General features: G+C 35.4%; 1 protein-coding gene across 1 annotated transcript in view; it reads right to left on the bottom strand.

The window, feature by feature from the left end:
- The window catches only part of TMEM232 (transmembrane protein 232), a 206,630-nt gene that overhangs the window by 100,349 nt on the left and 78,393 nt on the right, over positions 1–27,888 (bottom strand). The window contains exons 12-13 of the mRNA XM_030326194.1: positions 21,565–21,743; positions 6,621–6,865 (exon numbers count right to left, since the gene is read on the bottom strand). Coding sequence (XP_030182054.1) covers positions 6,621–6,865; positions 21,565–21,743 — 424 coding nt within the window. The remainder of the gene's footprint in view (positions 1–6,620; positions 6,866–21,564; positions 21,744–27,888) is intronic.

The following is a 27,888-nucleotide window of genomic DNA, read 5'->3' on the forward strand; positions in this document are numbered from 1 at the left end:
TCTAAGGGTCTTACATCTGTGAACACAGGGCCTTGTTTATAAAAGGTACTCAGATGGGGTAGCTAAAAGACTTGTTCAACTATGACCTCAGAGACTCATCTTGAATTGCCTGGCAAATTGCTGACTAGAACGAGGGGTCCTAAAAGTCCTTCATTTGCTGGAGTTTCTCCTAAACCCAACTTCAGAAGTTTCCCAATGGCTTTATTTCACAACCATTAAGGAAACGTCCCCAAAGCTCCAGGTTCTGGATAGCTGGAATTTCTAGCATCCCCTATCCAGCTGGTGCCCAATCTCAGATGGCAACTGAGCCTAACGTGTTTCTTCCTTGAGAAGCTATTTTTCACACTTCCATTATTAGAAGGTAAAGTAGCCATCAGGCAGCATCTCTTCCCTCAAAACACAAACCCAGTGAATGTCCAATTGCTTCCTCAACTCCAGCGCCCCTCTCAATGGGATAATAAAAACCATGTGCCTCACCATGACCACTGGTCCCTCCAATAGAGCCTGTTCTTATGGGACACTGTGGTATTTACCTTTCCCTGACTCGCTGCCATTCAGCAAATGTTCTATCCTCATTCTATTTGGAGTTAGCTCCATTTATAACGGAAGCTGCAGAGATGTAGTAGTAGCTTTGGGTACAACCACTCTTTTATGAAGTCAGCTATGTAAAATTTCATGCCTAGAGGACAACAGATATTCCCAGCCCATCTTTGCTAGTTTCACCTGGACTCTATTCCATGTGCTGGTCTTATGAAGTCTTTCAACATGAAATTCGTGAGCAAACTAAGCACAATCAGAGATCAAGTTTTAAGTTAGGCTTCTCTGAATCGTTATATATGTGCAAAAAATTAGTTGTTTGTGAGTTCATAGAGATTCAAGGCATAAGCTTAACACATACACTTACAAGAAACTTCAGAACAGCAGATGTGGGAACTGGTTTTTGAAAATTTGGTCTTCAGAGTTCTCAGTTCTCAGCCTTAAGGTAAATTTACGTTATTTTTACTGACAAAGAGAGAAAAGGAAAATAGTATGCTTTGAAGTAGAAGTATTATATGCCTAGGTTTTTGGCTGCAGTTTTATGATGCGGTAAAGAACCATAATGATTTTTTTATTTTTAAAAAAATGCTGAAGGGCAAAAAGAGCATGTGCTCAATAGCATGTCCCACTATCTTAAAGCAAAACAAAACAAAAAAAATCAATATACAGAAGCAAAACAATAAATTTTCTTTTGAAAATTTTCATAAAAGAAAGAAGTCAAATCTGCAAATCTTTCAGAGTAAAATATATGTTTATAAACATACAAAAGACAGAATTCCTGCTCTCAAAGAGTTTTATAGTCTACAAACACAAGTGAAAAGTATTTTTGGAAAAAATTATAGGTCATAGCAGATGCTTCATCAATAAGGAAGCTCCTGTTTTCTCCTTACTAGTAAATTTTCAGATTTTCACAATGAATTAAGTACGCTTTAGTGCTCCAAGGCAATAAAGAAACATATTCTCTTAAATGTCCTGTGCTCCTGCCTCTTCAATGTGTCCCATCTTCTATGAGTCCTTAAAGGTTGGCCTTCTTGCTGTCTTTCACAGTGCTACTTGTGGAAAGCACAAAATGGATGTTTCTAGGAATACTCAAAGGGAATTGGTGATATGACCCTGTACCTGAAGAGCTTTAAGAGGTGAAAAAGAGCTGAGCATTCAGCAGGCTTTGAATTAGGTCTTGTGCTTTAGCTACAAAACTTCAACATGCTCAGATGTTCATTAACTGCACTAATTCCAGTTTGTGGACCTGGAAGTGGAAAGAGGTAGAAAACCAACAAAAGGAGCTAGCTATGAGACTGCTGAATAGATGCAGAATCGAGCAAATGGAAGAATTAACATTTCCCACACCTAATGTTCAGTAAGCCAGAGACATTTTGCCAATGCATAGCTTAGAATGAAATTTGCTTTTCAACTACTTTTTAAAAAGCAGGGATTTTCTGGGGTGCCTGTGTGGCTCAGTTGGTCAAGTCCAACTTTGGATCATGATCTCGTGGTTCGTGAGTTCAAACCCCATGTCCAGCTCTGTGTGAACAGCTTGGAGCCTGGAGCCTGCTTCGGACTCTGTGTCTCCCTCTCTCTCTGACTTCCCTCCACTCGCACTTTGTCTCTCTCTCAAAAATAAACAAACATTAAAAAAATGAAAAAATAAATAGATAAATCAAGCAGGGATTTCCCATACCCCTAATGGACAGTAGCGACTATTTCAGCCAGGCCTGACTTAACTTTTATTTTCAGGCCACTGAACTACAGCCCTGCACCACTCACCTCTGCTGCACCCAGAGATTAGTCTACCCCTAAAGGAATCCAGCACTATGCACAACTCCACGGGGCACTGTTCACACACACTACAGCATGAATGCTGTGATGTGAAAGCTGGGCCACATGAGGTTCTCCTGCCAGAGGGATGCTTGGGCTGCTGGATTCTCTCATTCAGGCCAGAGACACTGTAAGCTGAATTGCTAGAGCCTGTAATGAGCTGTGAAAAATGGATAAGGAGATAACATTTTTTTGAAAGATCAATGATGAATGTCATTTGTGTAATGAACTAGAGGCGCTGATGAGAAGTTTAATTTACTAATCCTTCAAAACCTACAGGACTTTTTGAGTCATAACCCCACCCCAGTACTCTTTTGTCTCATTTCCCTCTGACTGTGCATATTCTCTTCCCCTGTCCCCAACCCTCGTGTACATCTCTCCATTTGTACCTTTCACTAGTATTGTATGTCTTCTCAGTTGTTCTCTTTAATCTTTCCTTTCGCTCATACATTTATTTCTCTTTTCTGCTATTTTAAGTATTGCCATTGTGTCTCCTCTCCTCTACCAGTTTTTCTTTTCTGTGTCCCAACAGGAACCATTCATCTCCATCTGTCTTTTAACCATCTAGTGACTTTCCCCTGCTATTTCCTTCATCTCCTCTTATCAAAATCCAGTTTCTTCTATCTTTCTAGTTTTCTTTCTCTTTTCCTTTAACTGACCATAATGAGAAACCAAAGTACATTTGTTCAATGTCCTCTCTGTGGTCCCAGATTGATTTTTTTCTTCCATGCCTTTGGTCCTTGAGAATATACAGAATACAGTTGTAGATTCTAAAGTAAATCTCAATACCCTTGATATTTAAAGCTGGCATTTTCATTGTACTTTGACCTATTGCAACCTTACAAATATTTAAAATATTTGCTGAGGAATGTTTTTATCATATTTACTTCTTCTGAATTACTAACATCCAGGTAGTGTAATCCTTAAATTCAAATGTACCGGGGCGCCTGGGTGGCTCAGTCGGTTAAGCGTCCAACTTGGGCTCAGGTCATGATCTCGCAGCCGGTGAGTTTGGGTCCTACATCAGGCTCTGTGCTGACAGCTCGGAGACTGGAGCCTACTTCAGATTCTATGTCTCCCTCTCTCTCTGCTCCTCTCCCCCGACCCCACCTCTCTCTCCCAAAGATGAGTATGTAAAAAAAAAAAATGTACCTATCTTCCTTACTAATTTTAGAATTCTTCAAAAAATGCTCAAAGCTAGGTCAAAACTCTTCCTAAACATTTGTTTATTTTCCTATGGACTTTTTGCATACAAAAAAGTAAAGCCTATCTACTGACCTTATTCCACCAAATTATCATACCTCCTGCCTTTGGGCAGCAACAGTCTCAGAATTTGGAACACAAATAATGATTTACACAGGCTGAGGAAGAAAATTTCCCATACAACTTAGCACCTTATTCAAGAAATTAGAAAATGAACCACAAAATAGATCAAAGGAAAGTAACAAATTCATAGGCATAAGAACAAAAGTATGTGAGTTAGAATCTAAACACTAGTTCACTAGAAAAATAATATAAAAAGAGTATGACACTGAATTAAGAAGAATAAAAGGGACAAAACACAAATACATAAAATGAGAATTGGTTAAGGGAGAAAATAACCACAGCAACAGGAATCTTAATACACATCTTCGGTCAACTGTGGCCAAATAAATTCTGAAAAATGGGTTAAAATAAATAGTATTCAAAGGAAGCACAATCTGCTAAAATTGACTAAAGATGAAAGAGAAAGATCTAAAGAGACTGAAATTCAGGATTGATACTTCAGATACTTTTATGGCATGGATCTCAAATAGTAAGAACTGAATTTAGCTGTACCTATGCATCGTGGCTGAATCAACCTTGTCAATGGACATATAAAATCAAAACATTTGACAAAAGAGCTACCCTTAGAAGAGGCATAAGATACTGAAGATTAAAGAGGGAATTCTACCAAACCTTGAAAGAGTAGATAATTCCAAATTACTGAAGTTCTTTTAGAATATAGAAAAAGAAAATAATAAGAATTTACTATTTAATAAGCATAATATTTTACATCAGAATAAATATTGAAAGGAAATAGATGACTCAATAAATTTTGTTGGGACAACTCAGTAGCCATATGGATTGACAACTCACACACAAAAGTTTTCAGATGGACCAATGATTAAAATGTTCAAAACAGAGGCGCCTGGATGGCTCAGTCGGCTAAGCGTCCAACACTTGATTTTAGCTCAGGTCATGATCTCATGGTTCGTGAGTTCAAGCCCTGCATTAGACTCTTTGCTGACAGCATGGAGCCTGCTTGGGATTCTTTCTCTCCCTTTCTCTCTGGCCCTTTTCCTCTCTCTCTCTCTCTCGCTCTCTCTCTCTCTCAAAATAAATAAATAAACTTAAAAAAAATTTTTAAGAGTCTTTAAAAAAAAAAAGTTCAAAATAGATCCTTAAAAGTACCAGAAAACAATGTGATAACATTTCAATCTTAGAATGAAAAGAACTTTCCTAAATAGATATAATTACATAGAAAAATGATAATAGCAAAAAATGCTACAAGCAAAATTTAAAGATAAATAAAATATATAGGGAAAAATAAACATTTGTAGTTCTTACCATAGACAAAGGGACACATGAATTAATAGGTAATAGTTCGTGCAAAGATAAAAACTCAGTGGGGAAAATGGCCAAAAGAAATAAAGAGTTAATTCCCACATAATGAAAAAACAAAAGGCTCTTAACATATGAAGTTATTCAAACCACTCACCTTAAGAAAACTATATTTAAATAAAAAATTAAATTAATATAATAAAAAATAAGAACTTAGAAATTAAATAAAAGTTATGTAAATTGAAAAAAAGCTTTAAGTTTCTTATTAGGTCTGTTGCTAGCTGTAGGTTTTTATTTATCTTCTTTATCATGTTGTGGTGGTTCCCATACACTTGTAGTTTGCTCAGTTTTTATCCTGAATTGGTGTTTGATTTTGTCAAACCATATTTTGATGCTAGTATTCTATTTTCATTTTGACTTTCTGTTAATTTAGTTTCTTATACTTGCTTTAGTCTTTTTCTTAATTATTTCTTTTAATGTTTATTTTTGAGAGAGGGAGAGACCAAGCATGAGCTGGGGAGGGGCAGAAAGAGAGAGGGAGACACAGAATCCAAAGCACGCTCTGGGCTCCAAGCCATAGGCACAGAGCCCAATGCAGGGATCGAACTCACCAACTGTGAGATCATGACCTGAGCCGAAGTCAGACGCTTAACTGACTGAGCCACCCAGGCGCGCCTACTTACTTTAGTCCTAAACTGTTCTGCTCTACTTGCTTAAATATATGATTTATCATCTTTACTTTATTGATGCTGTGGATTACACAATCTAATAATGTTGAACCAGCCTTGCATACATGGAATATAATTTAAATGTCAAAAAAAAAAAAAAAAAAGAAAACTGTATTTAGAAATCATATTTCACTTTTCAGATTATCAAAATCCAAATGTTTGTCAAATCCTCCACTGGAAAGACTGAAGAGAAACAAGTACTCTCATATATTGCTAGTGAGGATATAAGTTAGTACAATTCTTCCGAAAGGCAATTAGAAGATACCCACCAAAACCACAAAGGCGTATATCCTCTGACTCAGAAATCACACTTCCAAGAATTTATTCATGTGCATTAAAAGATATATGTGGAAGTTTCAATTCTATTGTAGTCTGTAGTGGCAGACAGTCTAAAACAACCCAGATGCCAAAAGGAAACTGATTAAAAATAAACTGTAGGACATCCATACTAAGGAAAACATCATAACCTATTTAAAAAATAATAATGAGAAAATTCCCTGTCTCCTGGAATGAAAAAGAATCTCTAAGAAATGAAGTTAAATAAAAAATGTAAGATGCCAAATATATTTAGTAGGCTCTCATGTAACAATGGAGAGAAAATCTAAAGTATAATTTATTTTGTTTATATTTTAGAGACCTTGTAAGGATACACAAGCAATTAATCAGGGAGAGATAGGGATAAAATAGGCAAATGAAGGTCAGTACTGGGAGGGACACTTCACTGTATTAAAACATTGACTTATATAACAGTATCTATTTTAAACATGAGGAAATAGTTTCTAAGAAGAGGGTACTTGCATATGACAGGATACCTAGAAGTTGTTGGAGCCCAGAGTTGAAGTGAAAAAAAGAGAAATGGAGTTAAATAATGTGGTGCATGATTATATATAATTTGTATGATTTTGAAATGCAGTATATTATAATAACAGGACTATTTTGAATAGTGCTTCACTTTACCTTATAGTAACATGTACAACTCTTCTCTTCACGGAATCCTTTTTGTTCAGGTATTTCATTTGATCCTGTTTTGTCAATGGTTTTTTCAAAGGAAGAACGTAGGCATCGGTGGAGGGGAAAAACAGTTTGGAAAGAGCAGTGGCAATTCTCCATCCTATATATTTAGAGAAAATTTCATCCCCTACATTTGATGAGACTTTTGCACTATAATTAGTGAAGGGATCAGTTGGGTCATTTAACTCAGCCTGTTGAAAGAAAAGAAAAAGCAATCTGTTGAGATAGAATTAAATGAGAGGAAAAATTCATGTATCATTGAATAAAAGATGAACGTGTGTTTTTTTTCTTTGACTAATGTCACATTCTTCCTATTAAATAAAAATAATCTTTTTAAGAATAAAAGCAGATTCCCAAAAGATTTTTAAAATTGTAACAGTTTTTAGTGAAATAAACAATTAAGCATGAACAAAGCCAGTCTTGAAGTTACAAAAATTTGATGATATAATTGTATTTTCAACTTGTACATTTCCCATACAAGAATTTCCTATTTATAATATTTATTAAGAAATTATGCAATCGGGTGTGCCTCGGTGGCTGAGATGGTTAACTAACTGCGTTTCAACTCAGGTCATCATCTCATGGTTGGGGAGTTTGAGCCCCACATCAGGCTCTGCACTGATAGGATGGAACCTACTTGGGATTCTCTCTCTCCCTCTTTCTCTGCCCCCATCCCCCTCTCAAAATAAATAAACATTTTTTTTTTTAAAATTAAGCAGTTGAAGTATATGTTTTATTAAAACAGAGCTTCATCTGTGCATAATGTAAATTTTCTTTCAAGCTAACAGAAAATGTTTATTGAACAAAATTTGTGTTAAGTAAAAAACAAAAAGATTTGTATTTATTGCACATTGAAGACGTTCTAGGATTTAGGTTTAAATTAAATTTAATAAGTTATAATATTTTTTAAAAATATCTAGCACAAAAATTCTACAATATTTAATCAATTTTTAGTCAGGAAAGAGCTTTTTGCTGAAATTTCCTATTTATGTTCAATATTGTCCATGACTGATTTTTAATTACAACTTCTTTTGAAATGGCTAGAGGCATATTTTCCTTGGTTAGAATTGGTAATAATAAATGAAGATGCAAGTTTCAAATCTCATGTGTTACATTTTTTTTTAATGTTCACAATATGTTCATGTTAGGAATTCCTTCTTGCAAATAAATTGGATGCTGCCTCCTTTCATTAAGTTTTTTACATTTTTTTATTCAGTATTATCCATCTTCAGGCAGTTTATTACCAGTCATTCAGGATTCACTTTATATGCCTATTGATCTTATGGTAGGAAATTAAGGAACAGAAAATATTATTCTGCATATGAACATCTAACTTTAACTCTAAGGTTCCAAGATCAGCTTGGCTCAATCAAATTACTGTTTGAAGACTGAATATTCCATTATTTAGACAAAATTATAATGGGAAAAAATGAGAACAATCTCATGATAAAACTGAAAAAATAAAGGGTCAAAGCAATGAAGAAAACAGCAAAAGGCAGGTAAGTAAATAGGGATTATTGTAAAAGTTCTGGAGGCTGGGAAAGAGTAAAATGCAAAAAACATGTATGTTTATAATATCCAGTATGAACGAACAATTATGTTCATACTATTCCCAGTTGTTGCTATCTTATTAACTAGGTCAAAATCATAGCAAGACCATTCAGTTTGAAACAAAAAATGAAACTGTCTATGACACTTCATAGCTGTTGTGACTTTGAGGAAATTAAGGTCTCAAAGACTACAGGTTCACCTGTTCAAAGGCAATTACAACGCTGTATTTTTTGAGCTATTTCCTTTTACTTATAGTTTGTGTCCAATACAAATCAATTCCATAACATGAGAAGTTATTATGAATAAAAGCACAAGTACACAAACACAATATATAATCCAAAATAGATGGGGAGGGGGTTTGGGGGAGAGGGAAAGTGGGTGATGGGAATTGAGGAGGGCACTTGTTGGGATCAGCACTGGGTGTTTTATGTAAGCCAACTTGACAATAAATTATATTCATTAAAAAAAATAGATTCACAGCATTCAGGTATGAAACAAAATGTAATGTTCAGTCACATACTCCATACCTTGACATCTGCTGAATATGGTGTCCAGGGTAGGTTTCTCAAGACAAAAGAAATGACTCTAGTTATCAAGACTACCGTGGGGATATTAGATATTGGAACATGTAAGCATTACTCTGTGACCATGTGAGCAAAAGACTTTAAGGAGTATCTATTTTAAAAAAGGTTTCTGTGCCTTGAAGCAGCTGCGAAAGATTTACTTTCCAGAACTCATCCCACTTTAGGCTGAGTTTTAACTATCTAAAAATATTGACTGATAACAGGAAGTGTTCTAAATGAGGCTATTCTGTTTCATAGAGTTTATTTAAAAGTATTTACAGAAAGAGTACAAAAATTCTTCTGAATTTAATGTAAGTTTCCCATCTTCACTTCCCAACTACTTGATTTACAGTTTTGGTTCCTTCACATCTTTACATTTTTAATTTCAAGACTTGTCAATTTTACCTTCAAAACATCATCTTTTTTAAATTGTAAAAGTATTCAACATATGCAGAAATAAAAAGCATTTTGAAATTAGTTGAGGTCAATTACTTTTTGGAATCATTTGAGTAAATGCATCTGGCACTTCTGGTGAATTCTAAGAGGTGTAAGTATATATATAAGCAAATTTTACTCATTATGCTTGGATTTGGGGTAGACTCAATCCATCACTGCCCTGGTACATGTCAGTTACTGTAGTAAAAACTCAAATGCAATGTCAAATCCAAAGCCTCAAAACAAAGTGTTCAGTTCTCGAGAGAACAGTGATAGCTTAACAATGTAAAACTTTATCTAGAGCACATTGGCCTTAAATTAGTACAGCTGAAATGTATTAAGGAATTGCACTAACACCTGAAAGTACCTTCCAATGTACATATAAACAGAATCAGAGAAGATTTTTGTATTACCTATTTTATGGCCTCAGTGAATCAAATGAAACCTGAAATCTCTTTTCCACATCTCATCCTTTATCTTTAGATAAGATAAAATCTATTCTCATTTTTTAGGTAGGGCTTTAGGTGTCTATATTTAAAAAATAAAAAAAGTTTATTTTCAGAGAGAGAGAGAGAGCGCAAGCACAGGCGAGGGGAAGAAAGAAGGGGAGAGAGAGAGAGAACCCCAAGCAGGATCCACACTGTCTGGAACTTATGAACCAAATCATGAGATCATGACTTGAACAGAAAGCAAGAATCTGGCGCTTAACCAACTGAACTAGCCAGACACCCCGATATGTCTATTCTTCTTAAACTACATTTAAGAGGGGCGCCTGGGTGGCTCAGTCGGTTGAGCGTACGACTTCGGCTCAGGTCATGATCTCGCGGTCTGTGAGTTCCAGCCCCACGTCAGGCTCTGTGCTGACAGCTCGGAGCCTGGAGCCTGCTTTGGATTCTGTCCTCCCCAGCTCGTGCTCTGTCTCTTTCTCTGTCAAAAATAAATAAACATTAAAAAAAATTTTTTTTAAAACTACATTTAAGAAAATCATCTCTTCACTAATTTTGAATGTTGTTTCCCTTCATCTTATACTTGACACTCCAGCAGACTTAATACTGGGATTCATCATTTAGTCAAATACTTCATATGCTCAATTTTGAGATCCTCAACATTTTCTGTGCCAATAAAATAAGGTATGGAATTGGCAGGTTCAATGAAGGCCTGTTTTTGTCTTGTCACAGTGGGTGTCTACACACCATCTGGATTGGATTTAGAAAATGGAGAAGTACAGAGGATGCCCCCCTTCTCCATGAGAGATGCGTTCCAAGACCTTCAGTGGATGCCTGAAACCATGATAGTACTGAACCCTATATATACTGTTTTTCCCTATGCATACATACCTATGATAGTTTATTTTATAAATTAGGCACATTAAGAGATTAACAACAATAAAATAGAACAATTATAACAACATTCTGTAATAAAAGGTAAGTGATTGTGGTTTTTGTGTTCAAAACATCTTATTGTCCTGTACTCACCCTTCTTTGTGATGATGATATGTTAAAATGCCTATGTGATGAGATGGGAGGTGAATGGCGCAGGCGTCGTGACTTAGCATTAAGTTTACTATTGACCTTCTGATGTTTGGTGGGTCAGGAGGATCGTCTGCTTCCGGACCACGGCTGACCACGGGTAACTAAAACCTCTGAGAGCAAAACTCCTGATAAGGGAGCACTACTGTATAAGTGTTTCTTGACTTGAGTCTCATAAGAGTCAAGATATACAAAGGAGAATAAGATCACGAAGAGACTAGCTGTTGCTTGCAGAGCACCACTACTTATACTGGTGGCGGAATTAGCTAGATTTGGGGCAGCCAAGGTATTCTGGGAGGAGTTACACGAAAGCATTACAACAGCTGCTTGCTGTGAATAAATCTGCGTGGGTAGGAGCCAGAAGCAGCAGCCCCAGTCTGAGCCTGGCTACAAAAGCTTTTGCCCTCTTACTTGCGTCACCTGCCGCATGCCTCACTGGATACCAGGTGCATGGAGAACCTCCAGCTGGGGTGGGCTCAGGCAAGGTGGTCAGTACCAATTCATTTTATTCTGCTTATCCTCCCTGGCTCAATCTTTTTATAAGAAAAGGTACTTCAAAATCAATAATAATATGTAGTATTGCATAAATATATTGCTATGAGCTCTTCCATTACTGAGAGGGATGGAAGAATAAATGTGTGAGTAAACGAATGAACAAAAATAGTTTTTGGTATATTTCTGGCAAAACGCATTGTTTCCAGACATAACATTACCCTGCAGTACAGAATGTTGATGCTATTTTTATCATGTCTCATTTGGCTACTCCTTGCTTTCTTCCCTCCCAGACCAGATAACCTGTAGATCAGGTTCTGTTCCTTCATGAAGCAAAATGAAAGCATGTCCACATCTCTCATATGGTTCACTGACTGAAAGTCCAGGTAAACTTCTCTCCCCCATTGACGTTCAAGGCATTCAACCAATGGAAATATAGCCTCAAATATCAGTCAAATGTATATTTGCCTTATCTTTAAGAGATTTTGTTTGTTTTCCCAGAGGAAGTACCAGGAAATAATATGGGCTTCACGTTAGATCTGAAGTCAAGCAGGACTTTTCCACTTGTTAAAGAATGTAAACTTTGGGAAATGTTACCTCTCTAGGCCTCTGTGTTTAGTTTAGTTCTGACTTGTTTTTCATTTGTGATAAGGAGTTAATGGTAACTACTCTCTGAGTTTTGTGAGGGTTAACTTAGTAGGCAGTGGGAAGTTCAAGTATCAGTTTCTTTTAAGAATTCCCAAGGACACAGCACTAAAGGTTGAGCCTTTGCACTTTACCCCAGAGAGGATTTGATACAATTTCTGCCAGGGTGAAAACAATTTTGTTATATTTTCACTTTCACATTAGCAAATCTGTAAAATAGAATCATGGTTCTACTACCATAGCTATCTCTCTTTTTTTTTTTTAATTAAAAAAAATTTTTTTTTAACGTTTATTTATTTTTAAGACAGGGAGAGACAGCATGAATGGGGGAGGGTCAGAGAGAGAGGGAGACACAGAATCTGAAACAGGCTCCAGGCTCCGAGCTGTCAGCACAGAGCCCGACGCGGGGCTCGAACTCACGGACCGCGAGATCATGACCTGAGCTGAAGTTGGATGCCCAACCGACTGAGCCACCCAGGCGCCCCAATAGCTATCTCTTTTGAAGAGTCTTCCTTCTCTTAAAGCCATTATTCTAATGTTGTCATCCAGAGACTTAAATGCCAACTATGCATAAATACATATCTATACTTCTTGGAAGTAAACTAACACAAAATATTAATGGCCATTCCTTACAATAGATTCCAAACTCACAAATTTACTACAACTTACCCTACCAATAAACATTACCTCAAATTCCATCTGTTAACATTATTTATACATTACATATATTGATACAGTTTTATCAAATGTCCCTACTTTTTAGCAATGTCCATGTAGGCTTTAAAATTCAGGATTTTCTTTATTGTATTGTTGAAACGAATTTTTTTACTAAGAACCAAATGGCAATTTTGGAATATCTATGTTAATTTTACTAATCTAGTATTAAAATTGGAAAGGTGATGTTCTTGGAGAGTATTTCTTTCACACACATGTTCTAGCTACGTGTAGGGGCAGATGCCCACCATTTCGCCTTTGTATTGAGTATAATGGTGGTAGAAAAAACAAAACAAACAACAACAAAAAACATTCAAGAAGATGGATAAATCAGCAAAAAGGGAAATTCTCTAAGGAATCGCGATGTGGTAGCAAAATAAATAAATAAATAAATAAATAAGCAAGCCAGTCTCTCCAGAGTTCTTCATTTTCTATCAATAATTAGGGAAATGTAGTAAACACATCAAAAAGTAAGCTAGCTTATATTCTGCTTGACATAAGAGAATAAAAGAGAAAGAAATAGGATGTTAGCCATTGCAAAAGAGTTTACAGCAAATCCTATCTCTGTCTATTGCTGTCTCTTTTGTATCTTCACCTGTCCTTAAGTAATCCTAGAGCTGGAAATATTTAACTTGTTTGCAGGAAAAAAATGATAATTTTTTTCTTCAAATTTCAAATTTTAAATAGAAGTGACTCATTGGTAGTTACAAAAGATTATTTCTTACAGGAGTTATAAAATCTCACAAGGGAAGACAGCACGAGTAACTATTATTACTGGTTATGAACTATTAAAATTGCAGTCCTTGGACCATCATTATCTGTCATTACCTGGTAGCATGTTATAAATACAGAATGTCAGGCCCTCCTCCTCTATGTGGTAAAGTCTGAGAAAGACTGATGTAGTAGATTAAGAAAAGGACTAATATGGGAATATCCGTTTTCTAGTTGTGTGATCTTGCACAAGCTGTTTAACATCTCTGAGAAGTTTTCCTTATTTCTAAAATGGGAAGGTGATAATACTCCCCTTTACAGTGTTATTATAAAGGTTAAACACAAAAATTGAATACATTTTCTAGCACAGTGTCTGATATAAAAAATTCTTCAATAAATGTTAGTGCCTTGTTTATATTTAATTTTAGAGAAAGAGGACACAACAGAGTGGAAATAGCAGAGCCTTGGGATTAAGTTCACTCATAGATGTATCCACCATCAGCCACTTATTTTAATCACGTTTAGACTAAGACACTCCCATCTGGGTGGATCATGGCAGTGGTGGGAGAGTTATGAAGTGTAGATGAGTTAATATATGTAAGATACTTAGCACAGTGCCTGGCTCACTGTAAGTTCTACAAATATTTTTGTTCTCCTAAAACAATGTATCTGTTACATTAGAATTCTGTTGATAAGTATTTAAAGAGACTGTACTCTTCCAAAAATACATCTCCCCTTCCACACTCAGACTTTCTATTTATGTCAAAAGAAGAGCCATATGTGGAGGAGGAGAGAGGTAGGTACTGAGAGAGGAGTTCTATTAGGAGTTCTAGTTTGCTGCTTTGTAGAGTACATCACGAGTATGGGAATATCATTAAGAATAAAAAATGAATTTTAGTTTAAAGACCTCACCATAAAATGTTAACCATGAAGTATGTTACCTGATGAGTCAAAGGTCCTCTGAATAAAGTCACGTATTCATTTTAGCTGTACATATTTCTTTTTGATATTTTAGGTCATATGCCAGATGGCAGAAAGCATTTATACATGATAACTTTTCCTACATGTGCCGACATATGCTGCCGAATTGCCTCCACAGAAGAGTCTTGCTCATTGCAAGTCTCCCTGGAAGTATTTCAAACAAAGCACATCAATTAACATTTGTTTATTATGCCACTGTGAGTATATGACGGTATTTTATTTCTATCCCAAATACTCAGGCAACATTTGGGTTTATATTGAATTTGTCAGATGAAGGGCTCATGTTTAGGGATCTATTTAGAATTATTTCTCTTTTCAAATATGCTATTAAATATTTCACCTCTCCTCTAACCTCCATTAAGGATCAGATTTCACAAACAGATAGAACGAGAATTATAGATGATAGAATGCTATTATGGTCAAAAAAAACATGTAAGACATGAGAGCACATATAATATCGTTAGTAAAAGGTTTACAAGTGATGCAGATAAATTGAGGTATTAAGTACAAAATTTTATTCATTAACTTCCATAGTTTATCATATGAATTGCATATTTATTTTTAAAGTATAAAAAGAGAAAATTTCTACTTAATTCCATAAACATTGAGGTATATTCAATCCTTCTGAAATAAATCCTTCTGACTATAATGTATGATAGTTTATAATTATGGCTATGTTTCACTCTGTGTAGGGAATATGATGATTACCTTACATGAGGAAAGGTTCTGGCAGCAAGGTGTTAGGAAGGAAAGAATAAACAAAGGTTGTGCTATAAACATAGTCATTTGCATTAACTGAATAAAAGTGGAAAACCTATTTTATTTTAGACACAAGCATCTGAGGGTCCTCTGGGTGACTCAGTCAGTTAAGCGTCCAACTTGGGCTCAGGTCATGATCTCACCGTTCGTGGGTTCAAGCCTCTCATTGGGCTCTGTGCTAACAGCTCCGAGCCTGGAGCCAGCTTCGGATTCTGTGTCTCCCTCTCTCTCTCTGCCCTCTCCCTGCTTGTGCTATGTCTCTGTCTCTCTCTCTCAAAAATAAATAAACATCTTAAAAAAATTTTTAAAAAGAAGCATCTGAGACACAAGCCCTCATAGCTTTTTTTTATATGTTCTCTATCCACATGGAGCAGTGAGGGAGCACCTAAAAACTGACAGTTTTTATGACATGTAAAAGAAAGATTATGCCCATTTTATACCATAGAACTTTTTACCAAAAAAGGTGTCACAGGCTAATAATGTAAGTGGTTCAATGGAATTGGGGAATTAGTAAGCTATTAAGGAAAACTAAAAATGTTTAGTCATAAATAACTTTTGTAGTTTTATGACTGTGAATGTCTTCCCAATGCAGTGTCAAAAAAGAAAGAAAAGGAAACCTTGATTTTACCATGCTCATCTTCTACTGTAAAATTAAACACACTTGCAAAGATAAGTTACATAGAAACTATTGAGATTATTCCAGACAAGAACGCACAATATTAATAAATTCAAACTATTTGTTGTAATACATTACACCTATAGACCCTATGTGTGCACACTATTTTAAAATAGTTTGCTTTTGACTTCTTCAGATGTGAGAAGTTAACTTATTTTACAGTATCACGATTAACTCCCTTAAGAAGGCAGCTTTTAAAATCTGAAATAAATATGAATATTATTTTCTTCAGAGAAATTAAGCATAAAGAGAAGGGATATCAGTTGTGGAATTTAGGAGAGAAGATCACACAGGAGTAACATGAGAACACAGCACAGAGACTACGGAGAGAAAAACTGAGAACTGCACAGATGCTAATCACTTTGGTCATTTTCACTTGGTCATAATTGTTACTTGGTCATAATTACTTGTGGGGAATTTAAAGGAGTTAGTTTAGACATTATTCTTGAAACCTACTATAGACATGTTAATATGCAATCTGACATTAGAAAAATACCAGCTAATAATAAACTGAAAAAAAAAAAAAACTTTTATGACCAAAGTCATAAAACTGATGAAAGGAAAACCACTGCCTGGGAGAAGAATAAACAGAGCAATTGATTAGACACTTAACTTTATGTCATATCTAATACCAACCTAGAATTCTTGGCCAATAAAACTATCCTTCAAAATTAAATTGAATAAAAACCTTTTTAAGTAAATAAAAATTGACAGAATTAGCCAACAAGAGATATTATTAAAATACAAAAGGATTTTCTTTGAGCAAAATAAAAATAATCCCATTGAGAAGGCCACAAATTTAAGAAGGAAGAGTAAGAAAAGAAACATGTAAATATGTGGGTAAGTCTAAAGAATACTGATTGTAAAACATATTAATAATATATGGATATCTATAAACCTACACATATACACACACAAACACCCCCCCACACACACACACACAACTAAAATGTTCAACAGGAAGATTATGTAAGTAAAGAGAAATAAATGGAGTTAAAATATTTTAAGGCTGTTTTAAGGTCTAGAAAAATATTAAATTTTTTATATTAGACTTCAATACCACAAGGATTCACTTTGTCACATCTTGGGTAACAAGTAAAAGGTGTAACCACCAGACAAATGAAGGGGTAGGATGAAATAATACAATATATAATAATAAGAGCATCGTCACTGGGCACAATAGAATTCAACAAAAATCAAAATCCTAAGTGTAATAGCAAAATCTCCCTATATGTGAATATTAAGTGATGAGCTTGAATAATCTGTGGCTCAAAACAGAAATAATAGTAGAAATTAGAAACTCTTTTGAATTGGATGATAATTAAAATATTATTTATCACAACTTTCGGGTTACATCTAAATTAACATGTAGAGAGAAACTAATAGTATTAAAATCATATATTTGGAAAAAGCTGCAAGTCAGTGACAAATATGGTTTAATAATTTTGGAAAAGGAGCAACACATTAAATGAAAGGAAGTTATCAGAAGAAAATATAAATCTAATATAAGATATTAAAAATTAGAGAAAATATAATACAGAATATCAGTATCAAGAGAATCAAAAGCTGCTTTTTAAAAGACAAAGAAGTTGATGAGACCCTTGGCCTGACAGCTTAAAAAGAAACAAAAGCAAAAATAACAAGAGTAAAGAATGAAGGAGATAATACCATGTCAGATCCTAAAGACCTTAAGATATCATAGAAAGATAATGTGAAAACCTTGATAAATCTTTTAAAATGCAGATGAAATTCCTAAAAAAAAGAAAAGAAAACTAATGCAAGGAAAATTAAAGTATAGGAAGGTATATAACTATAAAAATTATTCTGCAATTAGAAACTTTCTGTAAGTATCCATGATGAAATGGCTCCATTGTAAATACTACAGAATTTTTAAGGAAGAAATGATGACATATTACAAAATCCTTCCAGAGAATAGGAAAAAAAGATAATCACTTCCCAATTCATTCTATAAATCCAGTATAACTTTGATACAAAAATTTATAAGAAAACATTGAAGGAAAAAATATTAGAGAACAGTTGTACCCATTGAACATGGATGCAAAATGTTAAGCGAAACATTATCAAAGCAAATATGACAATATTAAAAAGGTTATTACATCAAGTGTTTTTATTCCGGGAATGCAATGACTCTTCAACATTAGAAAAAGCAAGCAATGTAATTTACCACAGCATCCATGGGTAAATTACTTCACCTCTCAAAAAGTTTAAATTCCTTATTTAAAGTTTCAATTTCCTCATCTGTAAAATCAAGAGCATGAAAATACAAATATCATGTGTTTTGTATGAGGATTAAATAATTAATGAATGTAAAGTGCTTAGCACATGGCACACAGTACATGCTCAACAAATCTATTATCAGTGCCTTTTAAAAATGATAAATATGAAAGAAAAAAAGCAATATTTACATTGAACAATTTAGCAGACTGAAGTCTCATTTATGCAATTCTCGGAAACCTCTTATTATGCAAACAATTCACCCCAAAACTTTAAGGTTTAACAGCTATTTATTCAGCCCCTAGTTCCACAGGTCAACAATTGAAGGTAGAGATAGCAGAATGGTTCTTCTGGTCTTAGCTGGACTCATTCATGTGTCTGTAGTTAGCTGTTTGGTCAGTTAAGAACTGGCTAGTCTCGGGAGGAAGCACTGGATCAATTAGGATGACTAGTCTCTGCACAATGCAGTCTCTCATTTACCATCTGGGTAATTTGGATTTGCTCACATGGCAGTTACAGGGTTCCACGAGAACAAGAGAGGGCAGGCCCCAATACATAAGTGTTTTTAAATTTCCCATTTGTATAACATTGATATTGTCTTATTTTCTAAATCAAGTCATGTGATCAAGCCAAGAATTTGACTATAGAAGGAATCATGCCAAGGATGTGAATATAGGGAATCTTGAATAAAATGAAGACAATTACTCTAATAATATACCAAAAGTCCTAAGCAATTATTCATTATTTTAAAAAGATATAAGAAATTGTATACATGATTTTACCTAACATAAATTACCCACCTATTAAAATTGTTCGTTAGAACAATTTTCTCCCAAAACTCATCGTTTTACTTAGCATTCCTATTTTTATGAAACCATTTCTAAGTCTCTAAGACTTTAGCTTGGTAACCCAAACATAACTTTCAAATATAGTGCCTACTACTGCCGAATCCAAGACTTTTTCTCCAACGAGGCAAGTAAACCAATGGCTTTTTCGTACATGGTGTTCTTATTTCTGCTCGGCTCACAACGTTTCCTTATCTAAGAGATTCACTCTTTGACGCTGCTCCCTTGAGTCATTTAACATAACTCATCATTTAAGTTTCCAGCTCAAGTACTACTTAAAGATGACAATAACGTATTCCATATTAATATAAGAAGAAAGTTAGAAACCAAACATCTGAACTCCCTTGTGTACCATGAACTTTGATGGGAATAGCCATACATATAACATTCCATCTTCTGAATCTTCTGTCTTCTGAATAAGACAGTAAAAATTATTGTATAAAGGTCATTTTTTTGACTTCCTGTGTCTTCCATAGAATTCAGCATGGCAAAATAGATTTAGGATCTAATATGTACATATTTATTTCATATTTTTTAATGAATTTGGTAAAAAAATTTATACTAATTTCTTAGTGTATATACTTGTAGTATCTTATTATTAAATAAAGGAATTCAAACTAAGTTAAGTGATATTTCAAAGACACTGACTAGGCACTCTATTACTTATAACCATAAATCATATATTTTGTTATCCAATAATCTAAATGTCTCTATCTCTACCTAACTTATAATATAGATCTAGAGTGAATTGTATCTTTTAGTCAATCTATCTAATGCAAATTAAACTTATTTCTTATATTAAATATGTACTATACCTAAGTTAATTTAACTGCCTTTAGAAATTTCTAATTTAGATTTTTCTCTGAGGAAAACTTGCCTTTCCATACATTTACTATTTAAAATGAATGAAAGTATCCCTTAGAAGTCTTCTAACTAAACATTAAAAACTAATTAGCACATCTAGTGGTTATGCTTTCGTCTATTCTTTTATTCTCAGAGCTGACTGCTTGAGTAAAGAAAGGTCTTTCCTTGGACCTAGCAAACAAAAAATATTTGCTATGGCCGATTAACTGTCTTATGAATGTCAAATGCAATTATCTATAGATACTTAGTAAAATTTTGAAGAAGGAAGACTATCCTATACCAAATGAATGGCCCTGTAAGCAGGCATTTAAATAGAATTCTAATTATAGAAATGACAAATTTGAGTTGGCTTAAGTATTTGGTTACAGTATACAATCCATTTGAGATGTGAAGTGGCATATAAAAATAGATACAAAACCAAAGAATAATATGAATAACTGAAAATTCATGTAAAATGAACAAAGACAAAATAATAAGACTCAGTGAGATGAATGCATGTCGTCCTCTATTTCTATTTCAAAACTAGCCAAAATTTGACTCTCATTTTTTTAAAAGCTCTATTGAGCAGCTTATCCAAAATAATAATAAAGTTCAGACAGCACATGAAACTAAGAAAGATTTATTTCTTAAATCTCAGCAAAGAGGATACTCAATGATATAGTGGTCATCACTATAATAGATCCAGTAGTGATTATTTTAAAATTTTTCTATGTTCTGTCCACAAGTAAGGATAAAACTGAAGCGTGGTTGCATAAAAGCAAGCCCACGGAATCCAAAACAACGTAGTTCAAGTGGACAGCTCTTGACTGTCTTTCTCTGTGAAAAATATATTAGACATCTAGAGAAAAGGAATGCATATTTTTAGATAGTCCTCCATAAAGATTCTTACTCGAAATCACATTTATGTTTAAAAAGCAAGGAGTTTAAGGTTTTGTTTTCTACTAAGAATCTAGAGGGTAGATACTCTGTGTTGCAATGATGGCCCACCCATATGCTTTGGCAATTGATTAGGCAGAGTGAATTCATTATTTGTTCTTCTTACTTGTTAACATTAATTCACATCCCTAATTATTATTAGAAAACAGGATATTAAGGGTGTTAGGATAATTGCATCGGTAAACACTAGAAAGAATCAGAAACTTTCAATGAAAGGGTAAAAAAAAGTGTACTTTAGGATAACAAACAAATTAACCTAGCTCAAAATAAGACATAGAAAAGAAAAAAACTGGTAGGAGATTAAAAATATCATAGGATACCATATGGATAAAGCATCACTGGAAAATCACATTTGCATTTCATGAAGAATGGATAGCTAATTTCATAATGATTTTCTTTGAAAGTGAAGAAAAAAAATTATGTAGTCATTCAAACAGAACTAGAAAAACCAAGAACTTGTAAAATACATTTTTAACTTTAAAGAAAAAGACTAGTGTTAGTGAATCCAGATTTGCAATTTATATTATCTAACGCTAGAAAGAAAAACTTACAAATAAGATAACTAAAAATAACTTATCCAAATTGAGACACTTTTGAGAGTGAATTAATTCATTACTTTCTTATTAGAAAGCTAGAAAATTAGGCCTAGACCAGGCTAACCTGGGCAAACTGGAATGCATGGTCAGTATACTTAAAATTCTCACAGTCACAAACCTGAGGCAGAAGTTATTCCTTCCCCCAAATCACCTCCTCTCTTCAAGCTTCTTAGTCAGAAGAGTACCAACACTCTTATCTTTAACTAAACCTAGATCAGTATTCAATTTTAAAAATGGTTTTCCCAGCTGTGAGTCACTGACACTCACTGAATATGGACATTCTCTTTTCCTTAGAGAGAAAGGACAAACACTTCTTGATAATGGAGGTACCAATTTATTGCCCTGGCTTTTATCTTACCTGAGCTATATTTACTGCATTATGGATTCGCCTGTCTTTCTCATGATCCTTGGTCTTCTGTAATGTTTGTAATATTTTGTTTCTAAATCCATCCTGCTCATCATCTCCCCGAAGTTCCCATGACATTTTCACCAGGTTATACACTAAGCCATAGTATCCAATCCATATCACTGGATTACCTGTGGAAAAAGATATATTCTTTGGGAAGACATAATCTTATTCATCTCAGTAATGCACAATTTTGTGAAAAAGAAGAACTGCGGTTTTACTAATACGGTGTTGTAAAGTCTGAAATTCTGAGCTTTGGAATTTGTTTTACTCTTCACAGCTCCTACTCCTTTAATTTTAAAAGATCACAGCTTACTTTAAAATTTCTAGTCGTAAGAAAAGATCTGCACCTAACTATTATCATACCTCATAAATGTAAAAGTTGGGCAGGTGAAGTAGGAACTATATATTTAAAAAAAAAAAAACTTTGGAATTCAAGGAAAGAGGAATTTGTTCAAGGCAATATGAATATTTAAAACACCATAGTGAATTTTTATAACAAATTAGAGAATAGGAGAAAAATCAAGCTCTATGAAACACACCATTTGAACCAAGAAGAAAGCCTTGAAAATAATGTGAAAAGCAGACAAAAATTGCCAATATAATTATAGGCTGGAAGTTTTTTTTTTTTTTTTAATAGAGACATAAATCAACTGAAACAGAGGAAAGGGAACAATGAATCCAGAAGAGATTTTTAAAAGTCTAAGACAATCTTCTTTCTAAAACTTATATACCAATTAGTAATTTATATAAATTATCAAGGTCCACATTTAAAATACACCTCTCCCATACAGAAAGGAGGAAAAAGTTTCTCTTTACTCTTTATCTTAATTATTTCTTACCTCAGTGGTATAGTGCTATATAATACTATTCAGGAAAAGAGAATTCTAATTTAGATAGAGATGGGATAAATTTGTAGAATGAACTACTACAGCAGGTCTCAAAGGGGATATGAACTGAAGTTAGTCAAAGAGGAACATGAGAGTATGAGTATATGCGAAGCAGGTAAGAAGAACAGGAGGAAGAGAAGGTTCAGGAAGGGCTTTAGAGTCAATTGAATTTTGTATTGTACTGTCCTCCAAATCCTGATGACAGCCTGTGTGTCACTGGAACTCATCAGTTCTCTTCTTGAATAAAGATAAAGCACAATATGAAAAAATGATAATCCTCAACTTTTCCTAATTCAATCTAGATTTTTATAATCCAAGCTACATAATAATAATTTTTTTTTAATTTTTTTGTTCAACGTTTATTTATTTTTGGGACAGAGAGAGACAGAGCATGAACGGGGGAGGGGCAGAGAGAGAGGGAGACACAGAATCGGAAACAGGCTCCAGGCTCTGAGCCATCAGCCCAGAGCCTGACGCGGGGCTTGAACTCCCGGACCGCGAGATCGTGACCTGGCTAAAGTCAGACGCTTAACCGACTGCGCCACCCAGGCGCCCCTAATATATTTTTTTAATTTTTTAATGTTTATTTTTTATTTTTGAGAGAGAGAGGCAGAGCATAAGTGGGGGAAGAGCAGAGAGGGAAACAGAATTCGAAGCAGGCTCCAGGCTCTGAGCTGTCAGCACAGAGCCCAACACAGAGCTCAAACCCACAAAGAGATCATGACCTGAGCCAAAGTTGGATGCTTAACTGACTGAGCCACCCAGATGCCCCAATAATAATTATTATAGTTATAACTAGAAAACTTGGGCATTCCTACTACTATGTGCCCTTATTCTAGGCCTCATTACAGTCCTGCTATGATGACCGTATTACACTTAGCATAATAGAAGGAACATATGACCTTCAACTCAGGTTAGAAACCCCCCTAGCAGGGGCACCTGGGTGGCTTAGTTGGTTGAGCGTCTGACTTCAATTTAAAAGTCATGATCTCATGGTTTGTAAGTTCAACCCCACATCGAGTTCTGTGTTGTCAGCACGGAGCCCACTTTGGATCCTCTGTTCCCCACTCTCTCTCTGCACCTCTCCCACTCATACTCTCTTTCTCTCGCAAAAATAAATAAAACATTTTTTTAAAAAAGGAAAATCCCCTAGCATGACACAGATGATGAGTGACAGAGCCAAGTGAAGGAGAGTCTAATCTTACGCCATGCAGCATAGGCTCTCCAATTCAGACAAGTGCTTGCCTTCCTTCTATTCCATTCATAGGAAACAGACTAGAAGGTAGAAAGAGGAGGCAGAATGGAAAGTATGTACACGTTTTACAAGTGGGAGGAGGAAGGCAAATGTCCAGCTTCCAAACTTAAGGCACCTTTCATCCTTTCTATTGATACTTTGAAAGAGATAGTGTAAACTATAGGTAGGCAGCCAATTCTTTTGAAAATGTAATTCTCCCCATAAAAATTTTACAAGTTAAAATTAGTATGCTGCCATATTTGAAATTACATGTATGAACTGATATCAGCAAGATGGCAGAATAGGACATCCCCAGCATTCATCCCCTCATAGAAACAACAACTTGGCAGCCATCCATAAACAAAAGTGCCTTTTTCAGGACCTTGGGACCCAGGTAGGAGGTTGTGCAACCCCAGTGGAAACAAGACTGAGGAGGCAGTCCCAGCCCAGGTGGAACACCTGTTGGCAGTAATGTGGTCCCAGCCACGGACCTGGAAGCATCCTTGCCCACCCTGTGAACTCGGCTCCAGCCCTTTTGATCCACAAAGGATCTCCAGCAAAGGACCCAGGAAAACCCATGCCTGTTGGTGCCTCTGGTAACAGGCCTGCTGTCTGTTGGCCCTGAAGCAGCTCTGTGACCTGGCTCCAGCCTCACTCTACCATGGTACAGAAGCAGCTCTTCCGACCCAGAAACCCCCCCACGGGCCCTGGCAGGAGAGTGTTCAGGGATGTGGCAGGGGCCAAATCTACTTGCATCCCAGGTAACAGGCCTAACATCTGGAGATACAGAAGTGGTTCCATAATCACATTTCCACCCTGCTCAACCATGGTCCTGGCGGTGGTCCCATCCACTTAGGGACCCAGCAGGAACTCTGCCTAGTCATTCCTTTGGCAATAGGCCCACTGACTCCTCGTCGAGAGGTAACTCTAAGAAGACAGAGGTAGAGGATGATAGTGAGGATCTCAAATTGAACTGAGGTAGAGAGCTCATATTAGAAATGGATAAGGGTGCCTGGCTGGTTCAGTGAGTGAAGCATGCAACTCTTGACCTTGGGGTCATGTGTTCAAGCCCCATGTTAGGTATAGAGTTTACTTTTAAAAATAGAAATTTTGGGGGCACTTGGGTGGCTTAGTTAGTGGAGCAGGCAACTCTTGATCTTGGGGTGATGAGTTAGAGCCCCAAGTTGGGTATGGAATCTAAGAAAAGAAATGGATAAGGTAAAATAACTAAAGATAAATGGGATCAGATTAAGTGGTAGATGTTTGAGAAAAAGAGTAATGTTATATGTGTTCCATGACATGTTACATCTATTCCAGCAATAAACTGGGAAACCAATGTGGGAGCTTTATAAGGCAATCTAGGTCTTTATTGTGATAAGCAGCAGGAGCTTGGAGAGTAAAGGACAATCTTAAGACATTATGGAGAAGATCTAATAAGAATTCTTAGCTACAGAGGAGAAGAAAAACATGAAGTAGAGAGGAAAAGTACATATTTAAGGAACTGGAAACAATAATGAAATCACTTATAGAAAAGAGATTGTTGTAGAGGAGCCAGTTTGGAGAGAAAGGAAATAAAATAGTATTTGGAAAATGTGGCATAACAGGGTGTAAGGGGAATCTAACTTTCAGAGGCCTATAGCTTATTGTAGAAATATAGCTAAAATTTAAGTGAAATAGCAAAAGTGAAATTATGGATTTGTGAATCTAACAGAAAAATAAGTTTGGAACTCAATATGAGCAACAAAACAATTATGAGTTTTAAATTAATAATTCTGGAATTGAGAACCTCAAAAATAATGCAGTTTTGAGCAATATGACAAATAAAACATACTGTGAATTTTAACCTTTTCATATATTTGTTTAAAGGCTCCCAAACTCTTTACATTAATAAGAATGATTGATATAAGTACATATAAGCTACCTTCATATATTTTAAATTATCAGTTACAGAGGTTATAGTCAGTTTAGTGTCCAACTCTTGATTTTGGCTCAGGCCACAATCCCAGTCTTAAGATTGAGCCAGCATTGGGCTCCATGCTGAGTATTGAGTCTGCTTAAGATTCTCTCTCTCCCCACTTCTCCCTCTACCCCTCCCCTGCTTGTGTGCGCTTTTTCTCTCTAAAAATATAGATATGTAGAAGATAGATAGATAGATAGATAGATAGACAGAATCCACAAGACCAGTGATGAGCCCATAAAATGTATTTTGGTAACTGAATTCTCAAAACTCACCAAACTTTTAAAATACTGTTGTTGATTTTTAAAATGAGCTCTTCACCTATTCATTTAAACTACAATGAAATGGGGCGCCTGGGTGGCTCAGTCAGTTAAGCATCTAACTTTGGCTCGGGTCATGATCTCATGGTTTGTGAGTTTGAGCCTTTTATCAGGCTTTCTGCAATCAGCACAGAGTCCACTTTGGATCCTCTGTTTCTTTCTCTCTCTGCCCCTCCCCTGCTTGTTCCCTGCTTGTTCTCTCTCTCTCTCTCTCTCTCTCTCTCTCTCAAAATAAATAAACAAACTTAAAAAAAGTAAACTACAGTGAAGTATTGCTTATGAATAATATTTGCAGGGAAAATCTATTACGGTTCCAATCCACTGACAGTTAATGAAAAAAAAAAAAAAAGCCTTACAAAGACAGCTGAGATGTGTTACAACTGTCATAAAAGGTAGAATGCAGTCCAATATGCACGTCTTGACATTTGATAAGAAGCATGTCTGCTATGAAACTCCTCATCCAGGGACCAAGCTGAAGAATAAGGCACTCTTCTGTTCTGCTTTGAGTGACCCTGTGGCAGCTATCAAAGATGTTCCTTTAAATATACTAAGAGAAAATGTGTCTGTCTGCAGCTAAGCAGACAGTATTCTAGGAAATAACAAAGCTGAACCAAAACAAAATTCTTAATAAATCTTGAAAACTTATTAAGAAACTATGCTGTTTGAAAATCAGTATTATGATCCTTTCTTTGTAGCAATGTTTTATTTTAGTGTTTTGAACTCCAGGGAAGCCCTTAATGGCCAGTCTAGATATTTAGATTTCACAAATGCAGTGAATGTGGAATATGAGTATTTCTACTCAGATGAATGAGTATAAATGAACACAGCCTTTACAATTTTGAGAAATATAATTTGGCAGAATCAAATGTATCACTAAAAGGTAACCTGAATGTAAAATGTAGTGTAAAACATGGTCTTTGTGAAATGCCATATATAGGAAAAGAACTAGATCAATGCCAAGAAACCAATGGATAAGAACCAGTCAGCAAGCCAGGCATTTAACAAATATTTACTGAATCAATGCTATGTACCAACTGCTGTTCTAATGTGCCAAAGAAAAAGACAGTGTAACTGCTCTCAGGACACTTAATGCTAGTAGAGAAAGACAGATACTAAAAAAGTAAACAGGACAGTGTCAGTTGATAATGAGTGTTAGGAAAATAATAGAAGGTGTTAATGTGTTCAACAGTGACTAGAGAAGAAAACTATAGACACAATGAGAGAAAGACCACCATGAAGACATCATATTCAAGACAAGATCTAATGCATTTTTAAAAAGTTAACCATCCAAGGAGCGGGAGGAAATGCAGCATCTGTGAGTGCAGAGGCATCCTCTGAATGATCATGGCCAATTTGTAAGCCATGGAAAGGAGTTTGGAATTTATTCTTAGTGTAATGAAAAGCTAACAGAGCATTTGAAATGAACAAACCTGCTTCATGTTTTAAAAATCTTTTGGGCTTCCTGATGGAAAATGGGTTCTAGGGAGCATTAAGGAAACAGGGAGACTTTTAGTTTTTTGCAGTAGTCTAGAAGAAAAGTGAGGAGTACATAGACTTGGGAGTTGTACAGTTAAGAATTAACAATGTCCAAAGAGAGGGCTGGCCTTTGCCATTGCCTGACTCTTAGGCATTAGAATGTCCTGTCTGATAAGAATGTTTTTGTTTATCTAGGAGCCTTAGGCCACGGTATCAATTTGGCCTCTGGAAGGACCAGAGACCAGGGTCAGCCATGTGCACGTGAATGAGCCCCAGTAAAAATTTTGAATACCAAAGCGTGATGACCTTCCATAGTTGACAACAGTCTATGCAAATTGTGATACATCACTACTAGAAGTGAATGGTCTCTGCACAACCCCTCTGGGAGAGGACAATGGG

This window comes from Lynx canadensis, chromosome A1, assembly GCF_007474595.2.
Source record: "Lynx canadensis isolate LIC74 chromosome A1, mLynCan4.pri.v2, whole genome shotgun sequence".
NCBI lineage: Eukaryota > Metazoa > Chordata > Mammalia > Carnivora > Felidae > Lynx > Lynx canadensis.